At 33.7% G+C, this 15,015-nt stretch overlaps 1 protein-coding gene across 7 annotated transcripts in view; it reads left to right on the top strand.

The window, feature by feature from the left end:
• The window catches only part of LOC129939252 (semaphorin-1A), an 88,167-nt gene that overhangs the window by 13,849 nt on the left and 59,303 nt on the right, over positions 1–15,015 (top strand). For all 7 annotated transcript variants that reach the window (XM_056047203.1, XM_056047208.1, XM_056047204.1 and 4 more), the window contains one exon: positions 5,139–5,436. In XM_056047203.1, coding sequence (XP_055903178.1) covers positions 5,280–5,436 — 157 coding nt within the window. In that variant the 5' untranslated portion in view covers positions 5,139–5,279. The remainder of the gene's footprint in view (positions 1–5,138; positions 5,437–15,015) is intronic.

Genomic DNA, 15,015 nt, shown 5'->3' with positions numbered 1-15,015 from the left:
TGGTATGCAGGCCATACTGGACAAATACTACGATCAAGTAATGCTAACATAGACCAACGTTGTTGGGAACATTTCTTGACATAGCCTTTTGCGATAAACTTATCCAACATGGACGTTGTCACAAAAAAAAAACGTTAAGGTTATTATTGCAAAATACTGCACCCGTCTTATGTTAACTTTTGAGACATTAGACTACTGACTGGCTGATAATGTTGATAGGAATTTTTGGGATAGTAAGAGTCCGTGGTGTTTTTATTAAAGTAGAAAAAAGATTCTTGACTTTAGAAGACCCTGGAATATAGTATATGTTGAAGGTATTAAAAATGATTTTTTTTCATTTTGTTAAGGTCCGTGAATTATCTCTTTCGTTATATAGAACCTCTAGGCGCGATGATAAACTGTTTCTGGAGCTATAAGTGATGGCACCTGTAGTCAGCCCTTTAACTTTATTTGTATGTTTAACTGTTCCTTAAAAAATCATTTTTTTATTGTTAAACGTGAAACTAAGATTTCCTGATTCGTTGACATTCGCAGACTGGAATACAAGATATGCATTTGTTCAAATCGGTACCTTAAACAAATTATTAACCATAATTCAGAGAAAAGTCAGATTCTTGTATAGCGGCCCTAAAATTCCAGTAGTCGGCCACTATAGTTGTCAATAGTAGGCACTCTTTAGTCAATCCATTTTTTTATAATTCATATATATTTCAAAATGTTTTAACATAGCTATTTTGCATTATTTTATAGTAAATAATTTAAAGACAAAAGCCTTGATGGATGATCTGAAAAAAAGATATGAAATTCAATAAATATAATGCCTATCTACTCTTATAGTTGTAAATTTGTATCATACCATGGTTGCAGCTAAGACTTCTTCTGCATTAATCAAAACCTCTTACAGTTTCATCGTCCTGGTTATTGTCCTTGTCTTTTGAGGGAGACGGTATGAAACTCGCCACTTCTGAATTTCGGTTTCGGAGTTCATCTGTTTCCGCAATGGTTGGAATTAAGAATTCGTCTATCTGTTGCAAAAGGTCCTCTACAGTCTCCTCACTTCTGTGTTCGGTGTTAATTGGTATTGAATCTATTTCTTCGGAACTCAGCTTTTGTAGTTCACCTGTTGCAACAATTACATAGGTGCCTGTTAGGGTTTCCTTTGGCCCGGCTTGACTTAAGTGAGTATGCTACAGCTGTTCTATAATATTTATCAGGGCATCGAAATCAATATTTTATTTGACGATTTCCTAATTCGCAAAGGATAACAATCTTTTGATTTCAGAAAAGCTTAAACTACCTTTGCGTTAAAAGGATATAACCCACATTTTTGGAACAAATTTGTATTACTTCAGTTCTGTCTGATTTATCCAAACCATTTCTAAAACTTTGCAAAAGTTCGTCTTGGTAACAGCTTTGTTTCTGTTCTCCGGAATGCTTGGCCACTCGTGTACCGTCTTTTTGTGTTCGGTTTAGAGGTCTTTAAATGCGCCCACATCAGCGGGCTGTGTTATATGTGTCGTATTTGGTATGAGATCGTATAGAATTATTCCGTTATTATGGCAGAAGTCGCTTATTTCCATCGACAGATGTGATTTGTGTCTATCGACTAAAAGCAAAACTGGGCGTTTAATGTTATTTTCAGTAACCCATTCGGTAAAACTATTGGGCACATATTTAAAAAACGTCTCGGATCGCATCCAACCGCTTTCGGATCTGCCTAAGACCCATTTTTTTTTTTTTTTTTCGATGTTGGAAATCTACCTACAAATAGGTATAATAACTCAAATCACTGACTTCAAATGAAAGGGAAATCAATAATTTAAAATCTCTGAATTAAAACTAGATGAGGATTCTAATTCTTCCCACTGTCTGAAGTTATAAAACGAAATAAGAAAGTTATTTAAACTTACTAATCATAAAGGGCTGACATAAGAATGCGTGTCTTCTATAGTCAGCCGCCTAATATACCTAAACGTTTATAGGGGGCTGACTACTGAAAACACACTACATTTTTTTGCGCCATTTAAGAGAGAATAAAATTTCCATTTATACTGCATACTCAGGTACAATTTTTTTGTCTTTAAAGTTGGTTTTAGCAGTTAGCCAGGAGGGCTGACCTTAAAAGAATAGACAAAACAATAATAATAGGAATGGTTTTTAATTTTGTACTTAAAAACGACAAAAATTAACTATAAAAACCATAAAAAAACAATCATATAATCTACTAGCCTTCAATATTTCATTGGTTACAGCTTATTTAACAACACTTGTTCACTTTTTTTCGTTTTACTAAAAACCACACATCCGACACTTAAGAAATTATGAAGTAAACTGGAATTTTTGAGTAGTAAACCTGCACGTATGTATATTGGCACAGAATTTTGCACACAGACAGAAGAACAGTTATGCTTTTAGAAAAAAATAATTACCTGGAGTTAAAATTTAAACCGTTAATATTACGCTCAATTTTATGAAGAAGGGACCGACTTCCAAACAGGGCTCACACGATATCACTTCAAATTCCACAAACTATTCCCAAGTATTCTTTTTTGCTGATTCCTGTTCGACCCTTCATCTAGACCGGCACACTTGTCTGAATCTGATTGTAGCCAATCCACTGCCACTAATAGAGTATATGGGTTTCCAACCGGTTCTCGCATGATATTCAGGATTGAACAGTTAGGCTAGAAAATCCTCAATATCTTGCGAAGACATCTATAAACGAATTTTTACAGATTTCTTGTGACAGTTTCTGTACATTTTTAAGTTTTGCATCTATAAAGCAACACCGATTTAACATAAGAGCCAAATAGTCGTAGCTTGGCTTTTTAGCTATAAGAGTTGTTTCTCCATATTTTGGAAAGTATTCATGAGGAATTTTCAAGCCTCATCCTTTTAGTTTTCACCAAGTTAATATCCGCTCTTTTTTGTCATTTGATGTAGATTTATTATCCTATGTCGACCTAGTCCAGATATTTGAGATGAGATTACAGAGTCCATTGTACATCACTTATAACCAACAGAATAACAGTATTGGTGAAAGCATACAGCTTTGTCTAACGCTACTTTGAATTTCGAATTCGCCTGACCTTCCTTTATGAAAAACATGAAATTTGGATTCATCATAATATGTAGCCTTGATAATAGCAATCAAATTGTCGGGGATATCTTTTCTATGCAAAAGAAGGTAAATAAAGAATTAATTAACACTGTCGAACAACTTTTTAAAATCGATGATCAGCAGGTTAAGTGGTAATCGATTTTCAAAGCGCTGTTCGATGATGACAATAGTGTGGGCCACATATGAAGAGCCAGTGCGAAATCGTGCTTGATCAACAATGAGTTTTTCTTCAAGTCGGTCTTTTATTCGCTACAGTACTATTTTTGTTATTACACATTTATCTTTATTTTATTTATGAAAATTTTGACAAACAATAGTTTTGTTTTAATTAATATTTTTTAAAAGGTTAGTGGAATAGTGTTTTTGTTTTTTAGCCGGTTAGAGATTTCCGAAATTCTCCATTCAGGAGAAAAACATTAAGTAATCTGGTCAAGAAGTACAATGTCAAATTTAGTAATTTTCATTTGTCATAATTTTTGTGGAATTTTGTTTACGAAACTAAAATTAATAAGAAGGTTTAGGTGGCCCCACGAATTGCGAAGAAATTCAGGTCTGTCTGTATAAAGATTCACATTATACAGAGAATAGTTAATCCGGAGGTTGCTAGCAAAAGGCATAATTATTTAACGACTGATCTATTTTTGAATTGGGCTCAATCCAAACTGATCATTCCCGCAGTTGATCTAAGACCAACTTTAAATTCAGACCAATTATGAAGGAATATTGGAAAGGAGAGATAGGGTGAGAAGCCAGACAAGGTTTTGAACATTATGCTGACATTTGGTTCATAAAGTTAGAATCCGTAGTAACCAATTAAGCCATCTTACAGAGAGTAGGAAGGAACACAGGAGTTAGGTGCGTTTTGAAGTTTTTTCGCTATGCGCCATCGTGGGACGTAGGAGGGTAGTTGGTGATATCAGCCTTTTATATCGTGTTAATGTGGAAGGGGGTAAGGATAGTAGATGGGTTAATAATATTGAGCTTCCATTGGTTTCGGGACTCATTTGGAAAAATTCTCTGATTCATTGATCTTACTCAGCTTAAGATTTTTTAAATCAATAAAATAAAAACAAAAATAGTTTGGAAATAAAATCCCTGCTGATATTTTGTTCTGAAATCTATTTAATAAGTGAACGCTGTAAGGAAAACATTTAAATTAGATTCTAAGAGCATAAAGTACTAAATTTTACAGTCAGACACTTAAGACTTAAAAATTTTCTGGAATTGATTTTTAATTACTTAATAAACGTCCAACAAGCGACCATTGATCTTTGCTTTTATTTTTAAAAAGTAGTAAATCATCATTCAACTTTTTATTAGATTCTTTTTATAATTCCTAGATAAATTAAAAGGAATCTTAGGATTAACATTTAATTAAGTTAACTGTACCTTTATATGCACATTAAGTATGCAAAATTCAAGTGTTTAAACTTGATTATTAGAGAGACGTTTAGTTTGGTGACAGTTATTTTTTTTAAATAACTTTTTGATTATTTGTTGTTTATTTTAATGCTAAATAAAGCTAATGAGTTTATACATCATTATTTCAGCACTTGCTTTGTATATTAACTTGGTCATACAGATTAATTAAGCATCAAACGAATCTCAGCATTAGAATTAGGTCGAGATTCAATGGAAGTTCAAGCTGGTAGTAGGTACTTTGAGGAAACAGTTTTGTTTTTTTTTTTAATTTAATTTTTAAAAAGATCTGATAACTACAAAGAACATCCGTGTTTGAATTTGGTTTCCTTTTTGAATGCAAAGTAAACAAATAAATTTTCCACACCCATATGTATCTACTCGTATCTATTCCCTAATTCAGAAAGTCTTTGATATTACCCACACCTCTCCAAAAAATGAAGATTGCCATATCAAATAAATATTACTTCTCATGAATATTATATAAACGTAGGTAGCCACAAAAGAAACAAACTGATAAAATTAACATAATATTTATATAAATATACCAAAACTAACCTTGATTTTTTGTGTCTTTTTGTTGATTATTCTATTTTAGGGGAGACGACTGCTGTACATCCCTACCCCAGAGGCTAACGTGGTAACGGACGGACGGAAAGACGGACGTACACGGTTTAGGTAGATAGATATCTATCTGATCACAATAAATTTTGTCTACAAAACAAAATAAAATTTTACGATGACCACATCATCATATTGGCATGATATGACGCCGAAACTATTGCGAGAACTATGCATAAGCAAAATACACATTTTCCTTCTTTTAACATTGTACGTGATTGGAAATTTAAGTGCCTGGCAGGAGAATGTTCGACCGAAGCTTTATGTGGAATTGGGTAAGTTAAATATGAATAAGATTTGGTTTTTCGTTTTTTTTTCAGTATAATTTAATCTTAAATATTTAAGCTAAATTGTATTTCTATAGGTAATTCATGAGTTCGAATTTATTGTGGATAGAATTAATAGAATAGCAATTTGGGATGAAAAGGATTTAAAATGGAATTCATTGAGTTCTTCATCTATCTTGGTTCATTCGGCCACAGATATAAGTATGTAGCTGGTTCTATACATTTGTCTTGAATCCAAGTCATTTAATTTGAACGTGAAACCTTTGGGTTAGGTACTGTTGTTTGGTTTTATAAATGTTATGTACCTCTTTGCTTAGTTATTTCAATGGTTGAAGATGAACCTGGACCTTTCTACTCTTTGGATTGGTTGAGATAATTTTTTTTCTTCACTTTCTACCAAATATCAGGTATAAATTATCGTTTTGGTTAATATCAATTGCCTTTGAAATCGAAGAATGCTTAATTGCTGGGATTGGAAAGTAAAATGGGTCTTGTCTAAAAATTGTGGTTGCATGCAAATAAGCAAGAAGTTAAGTTTTGGTCAGTCGTAACGATTATGAAGGCTTGAGCAAATAATTATTGCGATACAGTGGGAAATTCGTCCAGCTCTTTGCTACCGATGAATTCTAAAGGTATATATAGTATATGAGGCTAACATTTGAACCCTTTGTATAGGAGTTTTCAATAAGTTTTGGATAAACATTAAATAAAAAACTCTGTGTGTGAGATATAAACAACTTTCTTTTTTGTTTGAAAGGATCATGCAATTAAGTGTGAAATATGCCATCATTCAAATGCCAACGGTTGCTTCTTTATTTTTCAAAAGGCTATATCGAATTAACTTTTTAATAATGGCAGATAGGTAACTACAAATGAATGATTATTTTAGCTGTCCCCACTTTTGCACGCTAAGTGCGGCTCCAAAGTTGCGTCATTTCTCTACTACGCCGCGCCGTCTGTCGGGAATGAATTCGAATACTTTCCGGGCTGGAGCGTTGATTTCCATTTGCTCTAAATGACCGAGTCCACTCTCCATCTATGCATACGGGTCTTAAGATCACCCGAAAAATTTTTCTCACGAAGCATCCTAAGACATTCTCATCATTGTTTAACAGGTCCAAGCCTCAGCACCATAAATGAGAACCGGGATGAAGAGTTTCTTATAAACTGTGATTTTTTAAGGGCTTGAGAACCCTTTTTTTTAAAAAAACGCATAAAATTTGCAAAATCTCATCGATTCTTTATTTGAAACGTTAGATTGGTCCATGACATTTACTTTTTGAAGATAATTTCATTTAAATGTTGACCGCGGCTGCGTCTTAGGTGGTCCATTCGGAAAGTCCAATTTTGGGTAACTTTTTCGAGCATTTCGGCCGGAATAGCCCGAATTTCTTCGGAAATGTTGTCTTCCAAAGCTGGAATAGTTGCTGGCTTATTTGTGTAGACTTTAGTCTTGACGTAGTCCCACAAAAAATAGTCTAAAGGCGTCAAATCGCATGATCTTGGTGGCCAACTTACCGGTCCATTCCTTGAGATGAATTGTTCTCCAAAGTTTTCCCTCAAAATGGCCATAGAATCGCGAGCTGTGTGGCATGTAGCGCCATCTTGTTGAAACCACATGTCAACCAAGTTCAGTTCTTCCATTTTTGGCAACAAAAAGTTTGTTAGCATTGAACGATAGCGATCGCCATTCACCGTAACGTTGCGTCCAACAGCATCTTTGAAAAAATACGGTCCAATGATTCCACCAGCGTACAAACCACACCAAACAGTGCATTTTTCGGGATGCATGGGCAGTTCTTGAACGGCTTCTGGTTGCTCTTCACTCCAAATGCGGCAATTTTCTTATTTACGTAGCGGATTTTCTGCCAACTTTTCTAGGGCCCATTCACTGAAAATTCGGCGTTGTGGCAGATCGTTCGGCTTCAGTTCTTGCACGAGCTGTATTTTATACGGTTTTACACCAAGATCTTTGCGTAAAATCTTCCATGTGGTCGAATAACACAAACCCAATTGCTGCGAACGGCGACGAATCGACATTTCACGGTCTTCAGCAACACTCTCAGAAATAGACGCAATATTCTCTTCTGTACGCACTGTACGCATTCGTGTGGTTGGTTTAATGTCCAATTAAGTAAACTGAGTGCGAAACTTGGTCACAATCGCATTAATTGTTTGCTCACTTGGTCGATTATGTAGACCATAAATCGGACTTAAAGCGCGAAACACATTTCGAACCGAACACTGATTTTGGTAATAAAATTCAATGATTTGCAAGCGTTGCTCGTTAGTAAGTCTATTCATGATGAAATGTCAAAGCATACTGAGCATCTTTCTCTTTGACACCATGTCTGAAATCCCGCGTGATCTGTCAAATACTAATGCATGAAAATCCTAACCTCAAAAAAATCACCCTTTAGATGGTGACTTTAGATGTTCGAGAGAGGACTTAACTTTGATTTAAGCACTGGTTTTGTTTTCTGAATTTATAGCGTGCCTTGTTATACTATTTCTATAGTGCATAGGTAAATATAGTCCCTAACTACCTCAAAGTTATAGCTGTCCATGATTACGTTTTGTCCGAGGCATCGTCGTTCAATTTAAAGATGATATCATATTATCATTAACCTTTAAACCCATCTTCTTCGCTTCCCTCGCAATGCTCAAAAACGCACATACTGACCCATTTTATGACAATTCTAACAAGATTCCAATTTTCTTCTTTGTTGTGTGAATCAAGTCCTACCGTTGAACAGAATTTCAACTGGTTTTGCGTTCACTTAAATGAATTACATTTCTAATAGAAGTGATTACTGGATTACTGGAAATTAATTTTAAACAAGTTTATATAAAACAAAATTTTTAAATTTCAATGAAAAGATACAGCAAAAAAAAAGAAAAAACAAACAAATTTAAATGCACTGGAAGAATTAAAAGCTCTCTGTAAGAATTCTTTTTCTGTAAGACCCATTGCGCATTGGAGGAATTTGTAAAGATAATCCCAGCCTTTTGCTCCATTAAGGGTTTGGATTAAATCTTCAGCTTCAAATTGGTTCTTCCCAAAAATCTCTCGAAAATTTTTTCGGATACTTAGACAAAATCCTAAAAGTGTCCGATATTTTCTCTCTCATTTGTGTTTCAGAGTAAGTACTCAATAGGAAGGTCTGGTCTGTGAGGTATGTAGTTCAGAGAAAGTATCTCACCTCTGGCTCGTAGAATTGAAGAAATCATATCCGTTGAGTTCTTGTATTCAAAGTAATTTGATTCTTCAAGATTGAACTCTAACTTCCTATATAGAAGACTCTATACTGTGGTGTTTGCCCTGGTTAATGAAATGTTACCGATATTTCTCATCCAATTTCGCAACAAGGGAGTAAAGACTTCCTATAAAACCCGTTAGATTGTCCAAATCAAATTCTAATTCACCCGTCAAATTAGCTAGATCGATCCAAGTTTGTACAAAATCAAAACGATTTATGATATGAAGCAAATAATTAGGCGTTGTTGATATGAGAGCAAAGATTCGCTTCAAAAAAGAACGTAATAATTTTTCCACATCCTCATATTCTTTGTAGCCTAACTCTTTGGAGATGTAAACCATTTAAGATTTTACCACATCTTGAAACAGTTTATATTTTGCTGAGTGGTGTATGGGTTTTAGTTGAAATGCAGTTTTTCCAGGAAACGCAGAGGGCAGCCTTCGCGTCCTGTTCGATCCACTGTAACCACACATTTGATCCAGACATTGGTTATCATCAGTCGCTTTTGACGGTGAACTTTTTGAGGATGCATGTTTTATCATTCTAACATGAGAAACGTAAAAAGATATAATTGATTTGATATCGGCCCAATTGAGAAACCCTTTAATTCATTATAATATAAAACTTTTATCTTAATTGTTTCTTTTATTTTCTCATTTGTCATACCAGACATATCGGTATGACATCTATGTGTACATGCAAATAAAAAATATGTTATCTTTTTTCTTCCTTAAGAAACAACTAAATTCTCTTAACTGAATTTAAGATTCTCCACATACCTACTAGCTTCCGCCGCCGTCCCCAACCCCCCAAAAAATAACATAATCGAAAAACACACCTTACCCAAAAAATAAGAAAACTAAACAAGACTAAAATATAGAAGAACGCAATTGTATCGCCCATTTCAAAATATTTTCATCTGCAAATTCCTTCCTACACCAAAACGAGATTCCTTTTTTTGTTTTTGGTTCTTAGGTACATATGTACATACATATATTCAGAGACACACACTGGCATACAAGAAAAATCTAATTTTTTAAGCTATCCGGTTTGCCGCAGATAAGAACATGTGTCAGAGTTCTCAAAGAAAGCACTAAAATATATGTACACTGCAGTTCTTTTGGTTAGGTACACAGTTTTTCAACATTTTTAACATATCTATACAAATATTTCGATTCTGGTGACTTTTTCACACCATACATATTTTGGTGAGACGGTCGTTAGATGGAGCCAACGTTCGTTTCTTAACTGAATCTTTATTTACCATAAAACCTGTCAAGGTTAATATTCTAATCTAAAACAAGTTAATTTGCATTAGAATAGTCGAAAGATTCACAAAATCCCAAATTGAATTTGTCAGATTCCATTGTGTGAGCAACAAACGGCCTTGAGGCTAAAGTGAATTAAATCCTTGAGATAGATACAATAATTGTGTCCCTTTTCATATGGCTCGTAACGTACATACTTTGGCATAAAGAAATGGTGTTTTTTTTTCTTTCCTTTGTATTCCTTGTCATTCCTTTTATGTTTTTTTGTCGATGGTTGTTTTGCTTTATCTTTCTGTTATTTGCTAAAAGATTCATTTTTGTTTTGTTGGTCTTATATAACACAGATATAGTTATGTATACATTATTGGGTCCAATAAAACGGATATGTCTTTCTTATGCTTGTGTACTTAATCTTTATAGTTAAAGGAATGCTTTCTCTACCAAATACATAATATAACATACATATTCATGTACATATATATTTATGGTATACTCTATATGCACACATCACAATGTTGGGGTATATTTGATTTCAAATCCAGATTCCGAAGAGAATTAGAATTTTCATTTGTTTTACCCAACAGATGTCAATGTTATCTATCTTTTTGGTTTTTGTGTCCATTTAAGGAAAATAACTATATATAAACATTATACTACATATATATGTACATATGTATGTCGTTGTATAGTATTTTATCAATAGATCAATACAATTTAATTTAGTTAGGAAGAAAACGGAAATGAATTTTATCAGAAAATAATAATATAATATTTCCTATAATGTGTCATTAATGTTAAAGGGGTTCTTACACTAAAGCTGCTTTTGTATTAAAATTGTATTAAGGAATTTGTAAACTTTGGCTGGTTGGTACGTTTGTTTATTAATAAAGCCTTATCAATTTGGACTTTTTGGAATAGTCTTTCAAATGTTAACTGGGTTTGGTAATTTTGAAAAGATAAGCAAAAGACAAGATACATGTTATACATTAAAGATTATTGTAAAACAAATTACTTTGGCAGTTTTATGCATGGATATAAATCTCAATTGTTATGATAAATTTTTCACATTCCAAAAATTTGATACGTTTGTAAATTGATTTAGTTTTTCTTATCCTTGCATCTTTCAAATTTTAATTCAGATATATTTTTAATTGATGCAACTTAAAAGAAGAAAAGATAAGTTTTAATTGAATTGGAAGTGAGTTATTTTAAAATGCTTTCATATTCGGATCAGAATCATTTCAAACCATATTCCTATGTTATTAACAATAAAATTAAGTAAATTGAGCAAATCGTAAATGACATTCATCAAAATCAAATCAATTTTTTTAAACCAAAAATAAATACATTTATTTTACAAATGAAAATAGAAAAACAATTGAATATACAATTTTGAAGAGTGCACATTCGGATGTTGTCAAGAGAAAAATTAGACGTGCAGAACAAGTGTTCAATCATGATGAATTAAGGTGTCAATACTTACTTACATACTTAAGATGGCGCTACAGTCCGGAGCAGAACTGGGCCATAACCAAAATGCGACTCTAGCGTCGCGGCCTTCCTCTACTGCGCCGTCCCTCGGGATTGGATTCGAAGACCTTCCGGGCTGGAGCGTTGATTTCATTTCGCTCTACATGACCGAGCCATCTAAGTCTGTGGACTTTAATTCTGTTAACTAGGTCAGTGTTGCTGTACAGCCTGTACAGTTCGTAGTTATATCTTCTCCTCCATTCTCCATTTATGCAGAAGACACCAAAAATCACCCGAAGAATTTTCCTCTCGAAGCATCCTAAAACGCTCTCGTCTTCCTTTGACAGGGTCCAAGCCTCAGCGCCATATATGGGAACTGGGATGATGAGCGTCTTATAGATGGTGATTTTAGATGTTCGAGATAGGACTTTACAAGAAATTTGCCTTCTAAGTCCAAAGAAGCAGTGACTTGCAAGAGTTATTCTTCATTTGATTTCATCGCTGGTGTCATTTTCCGAGTTTAGAGCGGTATTGTCCAGGTAGTCAAGGTCTTCAACTACCTCAAAGTTTTAGTTGTCCATAGTGACGTTTCGTCCAAGACGTCGTCGTTCAGTGCATGACAGTGTATCGCCTTGTCTAAAACCTTTTTCGACATCAAATGCATCGGTGAGATCTTTTCCGACCTTGATAGAAACGAATGCATTCTCAATCGTTATTCTGCACAAACGGATAAGTTTGACAGGGATGCCAAAACTAGACATTGCTCTGTAGAGCTCTTCCCGTATAGATGCTGTCATACGCAGCTTTAAAATCGATAAAGAGATGGTGGGTATCGATTTGAAGTTCTTGGATTTTTCAAATATCTGCCGTAATGTGAATATTTTGTCGATGGTGGATATTCCTGGTCTGAAGCCACATACATAAGGACCTATCATGTTGTTGACGAACGGCTTCTATGCAATGTTAAGATTTAGAGGGTCTTCTTTCTTATGTATTGGACAAACTATGCTGAGATTCCACTCATGGTGCAAGTTTTCTTCCGACCATATTTTGCAGATAAGTTGGTCCATGCTCCCTACCAAGTCATCTCCTGCATATTTGAATAAGTCGGCAGCGGTGACGTCAGGTCCAGCAGCTTTGTTTGACTTCAGTTAAGTTATAGCTATCTTCACTTCATCGAGGTCGGGTAGTCGGAATTGTTGATCTGCGTCGCCTAGGTTGAGTCGTTCTATCTCCCTTACAGCTTAATTCGGTTCGTCATCGCCCTTATATTATTTAGAGAATGGTCTTTCCTCTTAACATAGACTGCGTGTCGTGTCAATTAAAGATTTTAAGAAAGGGGATCAAATTAATTTTGAAGCTAAACCTTTATCAGTGAGAAGCTACGGAAAAGCTGTACCTAAATATAAAAAGGTTACTTTTCATTTTTTCAAGTGCCGATTTGCATTGTTTGCATTTGATTTTGATCCAGGAAAACTTAGTTAAGTAATCACAAAAAGCTTATAGTGACATTTCCCAAGAAGTTTACAATCTTTCGAAAGTAAACAGGGCTTGTAGAAGCGCAAATTTAGCTTATAGTGGCCAAGTACATTCTCAAATTTGTCGTTCGTATTCGGCTCCATTTCTTACATAACTCGAACACCGGAATGGTTTAGAATCGTTTGTCTACAGTCCAATATTCACCGAACTGTAAACAAATTGTGTTGTTATTTTGATCGGCTTTTCGATGTTATTTTGCTAGACTTTGACTTTTTATTTCCTTCCATTCTCAAGTTTTTAAATTATTTCAAAATCGTGTAATTTGTTCTAATTTTTTCCTATACTTAAAAACATTCCGCCAATTTAAATTTGTATGATTTTATTGTAGTCAAGAACATCATTCAAAATAAAATTGGCCTTTTTTGAAAGTACAACAAATTTGCTTGTTTTGATGATTTCAAATGATTGCAAATAATTGTAGGCCAATTTTTGTCTGTCGCATATATTTACAAGGTTGATAAAAATTGTTTGACATTTTTTCCGAAAATTGTTCATATTCGAAGATTTTACTTCTTCGCGAATACTTAGCTTGGATCCTTATTTATTTAATTGTTTTTATTAAGTTTTTGTAACTCCGACATACATGTGATTTGAAGCCCTAATTCATAACTGCTCAAAGGGTGCGATGGGGAAGGGTTTAGTGGCAAGAGTGTTTCCCAGGATCTCTAGTATTCACTTAAGGCTTTTGACCAATAGGGCTGTTTTCTTGTATAATTTCATTATGATTTTGACGTTTGATACCACCTGGTTTTTTATAACTTCAAATTCTAGGAGTTTTAGTTTCGGACAGTGAAAAAAATGAAAACATCGTGATATCTAATATCTCTTAAGTACTTGGTGGTTGTTAAAAATGGGTTTATTAAAGTGAATGTTTTAGTTTTATTATGTATCTTGAAATATTTGCATCTTTTAAATTCTTATCCTAGCAAGAACTATATTACACTTAATCTAAATCCCATGCAATTTACAGTGATATTTATTTATCCAAAGTAAGCAAAATTATATATGTATAAATCAAAGAAAACAAAAATAAAATATTCAAAAAAAACTCATAAACTACATCATTACACAATCCAGAATAATAAAAGGGTTATTTCTTTAGACAAAGCAATCTTTCGTGAGGCCAAACAAAACAAAGAACAAAAAAACACAAAAGTTAGGTGACGGTCATAAGTGGTCATTTTATTTATATGTATGTACAACAATAAAAAGCCAAAAATATACCAATTTGACACTATTTGAGAGTTTGTACAACTCACGCAATTTCATTGCTTCAAAATGATGCATGACAATAACTATTTTCTACTATAATAAATGAATGTGCAAAAATTCTTGTTCTATACCAATTCCACTGGTATTTGATTTACCTTAAACACGAAACCATTACGAAGTCTCTAATTGTTAATGTTTTATGAGGTCAACCTATAGAATGAACAGAACACGCGGATTTATTTCTGTATACACAAACGATAACATCGTTTAAATAAGAGAAACACACAAATATATAAACGTATATATTTACTCCTTCTAATAGCTTTAGTAAACGATGTACAATACAAGTACAGTACATTCATCTATATATAGAATAAATCTCTTAAGGACATTATACCTATTGTGATGAAAATCTTTCTCTATTTCTTCCTCACAGGATATTTGTTTGAGTATCTAGGACTCTACAGAACAAACAGACACCTTACCTTAACGACTTCAAACGAGATAAAATCTAATACTTGAAGATCTAAAAATATACAAGTTTAGCCTATTTATCACTTTTCGAAATAAAGTAAAAATAAACTTTCATCAACAGGATATACAAATGTGTATGTCCTGTACAGTTGTGGTCATTTAGATTAACTTAATCAAAATTATGTTTTGACTAGAAAATGATTGTTTTTATTATATAGTTCTTAACTAATTTAGTTTCATAATATTTTTAAACATAATTAAGAAGTGGTACCCTTGGCATGATAGTGAGTGATTTGGACTGTCATGTCTTGGGTTCGATCCCTGCCTGTGACATCAAAAGTTTT

The sequence above is a fragment of the Eupeodes corollae genome, chromosome 1 (genome assembly GCF_945859685.1).
Source record: "Eupeodes corollae chromosome 1, idEupCoro1.1, whole genome shotgun sequence".
Classification (NCBI taxonomy): Eukaryota; Metazoa; Arthropoda; class Insecta; order Diptera; family Syrphidae; genus Eupeodes; species Eupeodes corollae.
This window is presented reverse-complemented; position numbering and strand designations above follow the sequence as displayed.